The 10,385-nt window shown below is 34.3% G+C and overlaps 1 protein-coding gene across 1 annotated transcript; it reads left to right on the top strand.

The window, feature by feature from the left end:
• Positions 1–1,012: 1,012 nt before the first annotated feature.
• Positions 1,013–8,838, top strand: LOC112790878 (puromycin-sensitive aminopeptidase). Its single transcript, XM_025833480.3, has 32 exons — positions 1,013–1,165; positions 1,465–1,545; positions 1,675–1,719; positions 1,850–1,990; positions 2,119–2,194; positions 2,292–2,371; positions 2,487–2,600; positions 2,759–2,833; positions 2,945–3,052; positions 3,144–3,356; positions 3,466–3,527; positions 3,661–3,688; positions 3,779–3,865; positions 3,957–3,982; positions 4,236–4,299; positions 4,393–4,473; positions 4,650–4,697; positions 4,795–4,813; positions 4,990–4,994; positions 5,098–5,109; positions 5,194–5,250; positions 5,341–5,450; positions 5,526–5,606; positions 5,721–5,904; positions 6,384–6,532; positions 6,627–6,765; positions 6,872–7,018; positions 7,116–7,197; positions 7,307–7,482; positions 7,791–8,018; positions 8,119–8,190; positions 8,504–8,838. Exons 1-32 carry the CDS (start codon positions 1,088–1,090, stop codon positions 8,582–8,584), a joined length of 2,949 nt encoding a protein of 982 aa, XP_025689265.1. The 5' UTR covers positions 1,013–1,087; the 3' UTR covers positions 8,585–8,838.
• The last annotated feature ends 1,547 nt before the right edge of the window (positions 8,839–10,385 follow it).

Raw genomic sequence — 10,385 nt, forward strand, 5'->3', positions numbered from 1 at the left:
TAAAAATAAATATAAAGATGCAATAACTTCCTATGTCAAATATTATAATGGTAACGATGTTAGCTATAAATTTTTAGGGTTGTCAAACGGGCTAACCCAATCCATTTATACCCGACCCATTAAGTTCATGGGTTAAATGGACTGGATCGTTTAAGTCCGTTTTATTCGCGGGCCATAATTTTTCAACTCGAATCGTTTATGGTTAGTTCGATGGGTTAAACGGGCCTGTTTATCCTTTTATTTTATTTTTTAAAAAATATTTTGACAAAAATATCACTTTTAAATAAAAAATTTTAAACAAATAATATTTTTTAGTTGACGGATCGAATTTTCAGATCAAATTGAAAATATATCAACTAAAAGTATTATTTTTTTGAAAAAAAATATAAAAAAAATTTAAATGGGTTAACTCGTCATCTTTTTGGGTTAATCGAGTTCAGTTTATTTAGACAAAAATTTAAATAAATTTAATTTTAGAAATAAAACTTACCCATTTAAATAAATAAATGGGTTGGCTGATGAGTTTGACGGACTAGAAATATTTTGGGCTAATCAAATGAAAATTTGTATCCTATATTTCTATGCTGTGATGTAAGATTAGGATTTGGGAATTGGGAGTACAAAGGGACTTTGCGTGAACGAAACTATGAAGAAACGGATCACTTGTTTATCGCTCTTTTTTTTTTTAAATTATTAATGCATAAACTTTTAATAAAATAATAAATAAAATTTAAAAAAAATATCTTCCGGGGTCAGAGTCTCTATTTATACTGCTCAATCATCTTGTTGTATATCCCTCCCTTCACTGAGATGCATCACTGAGGAAGGTAATGCTCAAACATCAATTTTTTCAATTGGTCAAGCCAATTTTTTTTTTGTCACCTATTTATCCTTTATAATATATTTGAAAATTTAATTTTACGAATTTTCATGGCTGTAATTCGAAATTATCCTCATTGCCTCTTATCCCCAATCCCATTATAAAGAGTGAGAGCTCAAACTGATCTAGGGTTTTAAGGTTTTTGTGTGTGTTTGTTTGTCTTTCTGATTGGAAAATTCATTAGGTCCCAATTTAGGGGTTCGGGAAATGGCACGGTTTGTTCTGCCATCAAAGACTCTGGCTTTTTCGAAGAGGAGCCTATTGGGTTTGATCTCCCCTGTTCCTGTGATTATCCACACATATCTTCAGTTGCTTTGTTTTTCACTGATTCTATGTCCTTATAAGCTTTCAATAATAATAATAATACATAAATAAATAAATAATAATAATAATTTTGAAACTTTCTCTGTGAAGCTTATGCTCCATTCTTTTACCTGGGACTATCTTTCCTTACATGGAATATGGATTATGGATGAATGCCACCTGGGTGAATTTCACTTTGTTGTGGAAGTGTAGATTGAAATATCATGGTCTTATTCTAGTTTGGTTGCACTTATATGGTGATTTTATTTTCGTTTTTGCAGCTTCAGCTCAATTGTTCCGTTAATTGTTTTCAGAATACAGCAAAAAGTACCATCAGATTGAGGCATTTCCTTGCACCAGAGGTTTCTTTCTGTTTTCTGCATTTTCATACATCACATCATTTTCAATTCTTTTGCGTTTTATTTTTTAAAAGTTTCGAGATTTTTATCTTGTCTCAAGATTGTAACGAGCTGTTCATGTGACTATTACAGGTCAATCTGCGAAGGAAGTGTTACCCATTTTTCCCCTCAGAATCAGTAAGTTAATGTATTTTATTTAAACACTATATTCTACTTTCCTGAATGTCCCCACAGGTCATTATCAGAAGGTTAAGAATTGTCTGCTTGCTCAATTAACTAAGATTGTACATTCTTGTAATTTGTACAGAAGATCAAGCAAGTCAGCAAGAGGCAAATTTGTTCGGTTGCCACAGAGGACTTGGCAAAGGAAGTTGAAGAACCTAAAATGGAGACACCGAAAGAAATATTCTTAAAGGATTACAAAATGCCTGATTATTTTTTTGATACTGTAAGTATGCAATAGTTATTTGATTGTGTTTCACACGTTCTTGGTTAATTTTCAAAATAGTCTTTGTTTTTATTAATGTCTTCATGTTTTATGCTGTTACATGTTACCGTTACATGTTACCACTACAGGTGGCTCTGAAATTTTCCTTAGGAGAGGAGAGGACAATAGTTACCTCTAAAATTACTGTGTTTCCTCGTGTTGAAGGTTAGCTCATCATGGGTTCTTTCTTGATCATGTTTATTGATAAGAATATGTACATTGTCAATTTTCATAGCTTATAATTGGTCTTTCTGTTTAACAGGTTCTTCTGCTCCACTAGTTTTAGATGGACAAGATTTATCTTTAGTGTCAATTCAGGTTAATGGCAAAGCTTTGAAGAAGGTATGCATTTATTTGATTACTAACTACTATTGTGGTCACTTGCTGTTGGTTAGGATTGATGGTCAGAGTATTGTCTAGCATTGTTTTAAATGTAATCTCTTATATTTATATGCAGGAGGAAGATTATCGGTTGGATGCACGCCATCTAACAATCCTTTCCCCTCCTAGTGGTAGATATGATCTTGAAATCGTTACAGAGATCTACCCCCAGAATAACACATCATTGGAGGTAAATAAGATCTTCCATGCTTATGAATTTATTTGCTTCGTTGATTATAAGCTCTCTTTCTTTCTTTCTTTCTTTCTTTCTTTCTTTCTTTTTTTTTTCCCGTATTTTTCTTCATGATATCGAGTTTTAGTACTTACTATGTGTTTGGCTTCCTCTAGGGGCTTTACAAGTCATCTGGCAATTTCTGTACTCAATGTGAGGCTGAAGGCTTCCGTAAGATTACATTCTATCAGGTTGGCATCTTTAGAGGAATTAATATGCCAAGCTGGTTTATTTATTTGTTTTTTTTTTATATATTTATAGAACTAAATTTTATTATAAACTTAATGACTATCAACCAACAGGATCGCCCAGATATAATGGCAAAATATACAGTTCGCATTGAGGCAGACAAATCTCTATATCCAGTGTTATTGTCTAACGGAAATCTGCTTGAAGAAGGTGACTTGGAGGTAAGCTTTTATTGAGCAGCATATTAAGACAACTATTAAATGTTTGCTAATCATTATATTCTTCGTGCATATTATTTATGCTCAACTGCAGAATGGCAAGCATTATGCTGTTTGGGAGGACCCCTTCAAGAAACCTTGCTATTTGTTTGCCTTGGTTGCTGGGCAATTACAGAGCAGAGATGACACGTTTATTACCCATTCAGGGAGGAAGGTCTCCCTTAGAATCTGGACCCCTGCAGGTGACCTGCCTAAGACTGCGCATGCCATGTATTCTCTGAAAGCTGCTATGAAGTGGGATGAAGATGTGAGTATTAGTTTTATTTCAAATTTGTTTGTTTCTATGTATTATTTCTATTGATATTATGCATTGTTTGGGAATCTTAAGAATTTTGTTGTGTTATATTTGCAAACAGGTTTTTGGACTTGAATATGACCTGGATCTCTTTAACGTTGTTGCTGTCCCAGATTTTAACATGTAATTTATAACATCCCTTTTTTGCTGTGAAATTTGAATAATCAGATCAGATCTGAACTTAAACCTATTTTGCCCTTGTATTTTATGAGAAGAGTATAGGAAAGTAATCTGGTGTACATTTTGCATTGGACAGGGGAGCCATGGAAAACAAGAGCTTGAATGTATGCTCACTTCTGTTCTCATTATCTTGGTTGGTTATCTTCTCACTTTTGACATTATAGTATTTTTCCCCTCTTAAAAATTATCTGTAGATCTTCAATTCCAAGCTTGTACTGGCTTCTCCTGAAACGGCAAGTGATGCAGATTATGCTGCAATTTTGGGAGTTATTGGCCATGAGGTTTGTCACTATTCTAAATTAACAATTCTAGAAAGTCATTTAACTTATACCATGGTTGTGACTAGTGCTCGTTTCTTGTCTGTTATCGCAGTATTTCCACAACTGGACTGGCAACAGGTAGAATTGCATACTACAGATTATCCCTTGGAACTTAGGATTTCATATACTTATTCCCATTCGTAATTTTTCTGACTTATTTAAAACTCCTACTTCAATTCTGACTTCCATGAACTTATGTTTTAGTGAGAACACTACTGATGTGTGTTACCAAGTCTTTTGCAGTGTCTTTGTTGTTTGTATGTTTCTATCATTCCATTGCTTTAGTTACTTTCGGACATAGAATAAGAATTTCATTTGGTAATGATATCAGAGTGACATGTCGCGACTGGTTCCAGCTTAGTTTGAAGGAAGGTCTTACTGTTTTCCGTGATCAGGTACTGCTATGCCTGGGTACCAAATTTTGAGAGATGAACTTACTTTTCTTATGTTGTATTTTTAATGCATTAGGATGCTTTAATTGTTGGCAGGAATTTTCATCTGACATGGGAAGTCGAACTGTAAAGCGGGTTGCTGATGTTTCTAAACTTAGGAATTACCAGTTTCCACAGGTTATTTCTCCCTTTCTTTCTGTATTTCTGACCTGTTACTTTGTGCAATTGTTGCAGTGACAGTGATGCCTTCTGTGTTTTGTTACTTTAAATCTTAACTACTACTTGTACAAGTTGTAATGTATAATTAACATGATGTTAGGATATATTATGATACTTGAACTCTGAATATCCAGGATGCAGGTCCCATGGCTCACCCAGTGAGGCCACACTCTTACATCAAGGTCAGAATTTAAAACCCTTTCCTCATCCATTTGTACAAAACTTAATTTCTGTTTCCACTGTGTATTTTGTGTTCATATTTTTCTTATTCCTTGACAGATGGACAACTTCTACACTGGCAAGTTTCTTCTTTCCATTTAGAACTTCCGGTTTGATTCAAGATCATATTTGAAAATTGAAATTTTACTATATTCTATATGATAACTGCTTTCCTGCCACTGGTATATGGTATCTTTTTGACAACCTTCTTTGAATCAATCTCTGATGTGGCCCTATCAACAATGTCAAATGCAGTGACGGTATGTGTCAAATTATCCAATAACTACTTTTTACCCTGCTATATCCATCTGTCCTTATTTAAGTATCATATTGTTTATCATGATATATTTACTCTTTCTGCAGGTCTATGAAAAGGTTTGACATCTACCACCAAAATTTTCAAATCCATTCACGTCCATGTGGCTTTTGGGCAGTTTGTTCTTACAATCTTATGTACAGGGGGCTGAAGTTGTCAGAATGTACAAAACATTACTTGGAAGTCAAGGGTTCCGGAAGGTAACAATGCTTGCTTATCCGGTTATCCCATGCTTCTTGCAATCTTGTTATAGGCAACACAAAGTAGCTAATTTTGATATTATATTTCAGGGCATGGATCTTTACTTTAAGAGACACGATGGACAAGCTGTTACATGCGAAGATTTTTTTGCGGCCATGAGAGATGCAAATGATGCAGATTTTGCAAATTTCTTACTATGGTTTGTATTTCTTATTTTGACTTGTTTTCTGCATTTTCATGTTAATTTCATATTAACTTACCAACAAACATGCAGGTACTCTCAAGCTGGGACCCCTAGTGTCAAAGTTAATACTTCTTACAATTCTGAAGCACATACTTTCTCTTTGAAGTTTAGGTACACAAGCTTCATCTTTTCATTTATCCTTTTTGATTGGGTAGTTTATAGGTACTTAGTTTTTTTGTTTTTATTTTGGGTAACTTATCCCTGATATTATGTTTGATGTGGCAGCCAAGAGATACCACCAACCCCAGGGCAACCAGTTAAGGAACCAATGTTCATTCCCATTGCACTAGGCTTGCTTGATTCAACTGGCAAGGACATTCCTCTTTCAACTATTTATCATGAAGGGACGCTGCAATCTGTTTCAAGCAATAATCAACCGGTCTTCAATACGGTTCTTAGAGTCACCAAGGTTGTTAAGAAATTTAATTTCTTTTTTGTATTTCTTGCTAACTCATGTTTTAAGCTGATCTCTTTAGCCTGTTACATCTGTCAGGCGGACTTTTTTGCATATATAAATATATTGAACCGTTTTCATCAACGGGAAACAGATGGAAACTTCCATTGAAAAAATATTATAGATAATCCAAACAACAGCCCCCCCTCTCTCTCTTCCTGTTAGTGCATGGTACGGGCCAATGAATTCAGGGTCAAGCACTATTTTGTTTCCCTTATGTATGGAAGTATTTGAAATAAATTATAAAAATGTTACACAAAAAGAAAAATGCAGTGTTTTCAATCAACCTTTATTTTGCTTAACATAGATCCTTATAATGGTTGTCATCTATTAAGATGGAATAGGATGGGAAGCATGGGATTGGAAGCATGGTAGTGCTTTTTCTTTCCATAGTATTTGATAAATTTATTGATGTATATTTTTTTATGCTGCAGAAAGAAGAAGAGTTTGTCTTCACTGATATATTTGAGAGGCCTGTTCCATCTTTGTTAAGGGGATATAGTGCTCCTGTACGTCTTGAATCTGATCTCATAGATGATGATCTGTTTTTCCTTCTAGCTAATGATTCGGATGAATTCAACCGGTTTGTCTTTTTCAAAATGCACCTTTTTTTCCCCCTTTTTTGATTTCATAACATAAAAATATCTAATTATGGGATTTTACTGTATGTGATTTAGCTGGGAGGCTGGACAAATTTTGGCACGTAAACTGATGCTAAACTTGGTTAACGATTTGCAACATAACAAAGCATTGGTTCTGAACCCCAAGTTTGTGGAGGGATTCAAGCGTATTCTATGTGACTCTAGCCTGGACAAAGTATGTCAAGATTATTCATTTGTTTATCTTTCAACCTTGTCTTTTGATCGAGGAAGTGGTTATCATTTTAATGCCTTGATTGGACATTATGTTGTTTGATTATCAGGAATTTGTGGCAAAGGCAATTACCCTGCCAGGTGAGGGAGAAATAATGGATTTGATGGAAGTTGCAGATCCTGATGCTGTTCATGCCGTTCGAACCTTCATCAGGAAGCAGCTTGCAAGTGAACTGAGAGCAGAATTCCTCAGCACTGTACGCCCTTGCGCCTGGAGCTGCCTTGAATTTATATTTCGTACTCTTCCCTGTTTGAATCTCTTAGTAACGTACACAATTGTCAACCTTTTTGCAGGTGGAAAATAATAGGAGCTCAGGAGAATATGTGTTTGATCATCCAAACATGGCCAGGCGTGCTCTCAAGAATGTTGCTCTTGGTATGACACTATACCTTTTCTTTTATATATAAGATGCATTTACACGCGATCTTGTGGTAATTCATCTCAACTTCCCCCCCCCCCCCCCCCTCTTTATTCTATTTGATAGCTTATCTTGCATGTCTTGAGGATCAAGAATACACTGACCTAGCACTACATGAGTATAAAAATGCTACAAATATGACTGAGCAGTTTGCAGCCCTGGCTGCCATAGCCCAGAACCCTGGTAAAACCCGTGATGATATTCTTCATGACTTCTATGGCAAGTGGCAACATGACTTCTTGGTAAGTGTCCATCTCTATATCTATAACTGTTGTTGGAAATAAATCTTGTTTTTTTGGTTGTTCATAGTGGTTTTTTCCCTTGTCAACAATATGTGTTATGAATTGTAACTTCCCATGGTGATATGATGCCTGATAAACTTGCACTTTGACGATTCCAAAACCAAATTCTATCTTGGTTCCCTGACTGCTAATGCAATTTCTTATGTTTTCAGACATAAATGTATGCAGTTCTATGTTCTATATATATTTTGTGCTGTGATGTGGTGGATATTCTATTTTAATATTTTGAACTCGGTGTTTGTATCCAGGTGGTGAACAAATGGTTTGCCCTTCAAGCAATGTCTGATGTTCCCGGTAATGTTGCCAATGTGCGGAAACTGATAAACCACCCTGCATTTGATCTGCGCAATCCCAACAAAGTGTACTCCCTCATTGGAGGGTTCTGTGGTTCTCCGGTGAACTTCCATGCAAAGGATGGATCAGGCTATGAGTTCTTGGGAGAAATTGTTGTGCAACTTGACAAAATTAATCCTCAGGTTTTTCACATAGCCATCTTTGAATCATGGATTCTTTTATTAATGTGTCATCCATCAGTTACATGATCCTTGCATAATCCCTTTTCCTTTTTGTGTTAAGGTTGCGTCACGAATGGTATCAGCCTTCTCAAGATGGAGGCGTTATGATGAGAACAGACAAAAACTTGCCAAGGTAAGAGTAATGACATTTAATTTTTTTTTTCCGTATTAAGTTTAATAGCTGTTATACTTTGAATTAGAACTTCTTTTTGATGTACTCTCAGTGTAAAGTAGTTTTACACGTATATCCAATTACGTAATGTTATATCAGGAAAAATAACGATCATTTTACACTGACCGCGTAAATGGTTATCTAAGAGAATAGATGTGATTAGACAATTCTGTAGAACATTTTTCACCGTCAATGCATTAAAATTAAACTCTGAATTATATCATAAATATCTGGGTTTTGAATTGCCTAAAATAAATTGTGGTGGTTTTTGCAGGCCCAGCTGGAGAAGATCATGTCCGTTAATGGATTGTCTGAGAATGTGTTTGAGATTGCTTCCAAAAGCTTAGCTGCTTAAGTTACCTGAAAGTATTAATCACTTGATGACTGGTATTAAAAACCGCCAAGCTCCTTTTATTTATAAAGGTTTCTAGGCACATGCAAATGAGCAATCTTTTGGACGATTCTGAATAACCTCGTTATCTTTTTTCAAGCATGCCATGCTTACTCTTCTCTTGTAGTGACTCGATTCCGTCGTCGATTTCAGATAGTACATATAAACACTGCAATAAATGGAGTAAAAAAATTACAAGGTTATCTCGGTTTTATAAAGTAGGTTATTTATCGTTTCCTATTTAAATTTGGCATGTTGCCATCTTTTGCTTTCAGGTTCGGTATTTTAATAATGATTTGAGAATTGTGATTAACCTTTGTTTCATGGCCCTTCCTAGTCGATGATAGTGATGATACCAATGCAGCAGGCTGTTTTGGTAGCATTGATATTTGTTGAATTATTATTTAAACTCATCATAATCCAGAATTAAATGGTGAATAAGGCAAGGTTAAAAAAATAACAAAACGTCGTTTAGTCGATAAAATGTAAACCTAATAGAACTTTCTAACTCATGAAAATCTACGATCAAATGGGCCTTGTTAAGCAATTTGTTTCAGAGAATAAAACCTGCTTCAGTGAGTTAGTTTAGTCATTATTGTTTTCTTTACAAATGTTAGGGTAATATATTTTATATTTATCTTGTATTTAAGTTAATATTTGTTAATTTTTTTTATCTATTTTACTAAGTATTGGTTCTCTGTTATTTTCCGATAATCATGATGCTGGACTAGTATGTCGGCTTTACCCTCTGGCCTCTGCAATCTAGATTGCACATACATATCTGTTATACGTGTAGAAACAACAACCTTAAGTGGATAAAGACATAAAGTCAAGCTGGAGGCTGATTTTTTTTCCTATTGTAGTGCAAGTGTGCGAGTCAATCATAGTGGTAGTCTGGTAGACTTGTGCGTTTAACAGCCAATGCCAAACCTACCCACCCGGGGCCATAATTTATTTACACCTTTTTGCTTCCTCAAAATTGATAATTCAGATGTCATGGGACAGTGAAATAATGATTTATAAAGCGGTACGTTATGCTTGTTACGTGATCTTAATTCCATAAATTGATTTTATCAATCATTTGGATATAAAAAGTTAATTTTTCACCGTTAAAGAAAAATATGATAATGTTTCAGTAAAAGTTATGACTTACTAGGTATATTTCTGTGTAGTTTTCAGCTATTTTTTTTATATTGATTAAATGTATGTAATGCATTATTCTTATTATTAAAAGTTTGGGTTTTTTTTATATGGTTTTTTTTAATTGATATTAATTAAATAAGACGGTCCGAATTGTTTGAAGAGGAAACAAACCACAAATAAAAAGTCTAATTTGTACTGTTAATTTTTTTTTATTTTTAAAAACACATATTAAATGGTCCAATTTTAATATTAAAAATGTTCTAATTTTCAAAAACACAAATCGAACTGTTTTTGTTAAAAAAGTTAAAGAATATAAATAAATCAGGTACCAATTTATTAACTCCAGAGCAATTAAATTCCATCTCTTCTCACATCATTTTGTGATTCACATTCACTGTTCCACATATAACATAGGAAAAATAATAAGCGGTAGTTTTCTTCTGTTTTTTTTTTTTCCTCCGAAACTACCAAACAATGCCACTAACTAGGATCTTAAAAGAGCAAAAATGAATGTTTCATACTTTCATCTTTCGCCTATTGCATAAAGGCAAGCTATTGATTCTATTAATGATGAGATGATAAGGGCAATGATAAGATTTTTTTTTGGGCGGGGCATAGCATC

This window comes from Arachis hypogaea, chromosome 3 (genome assembly GCF_003086295.3).
Source record: "Arachis hypogaea cultivar Tifrunner chromosome 3, arahy.Tifrunner.gnm2.J5K5, whole genome shotgun sequence".
NCBI lineage: Eukaryota > Viridiplantae > Streptophyta > Magnoliopsida > Fabales > Fabaceae > Arachis > Arachis hypogaea.

Excerpts from the sequence above, each read along its gene's own strand:
- LOC112790878 (XM_025833480.3), top strand. The coding sequence starts at position 1,088 with ATGGCACGGTTTGTTCTGCCATCAAAGACTCTGGCTTTTTCGAAGAGG. Across the intron at positions 1,991-2,118 it reads CTGATTATTTTTTTGATACT|GTGGCTCTGAAATTTTCCTT; the intron begins GTAAGTATGCAA and ends TTACCACTACAG. Across the intron at positions 7,019-7,115 it reads GAGCAGAATTCCTCAGCACT|GTGGAAAATAATAGGAGCTC; the intron begins GTACGCCCTTGC and ends ACCTTTTTGCAG.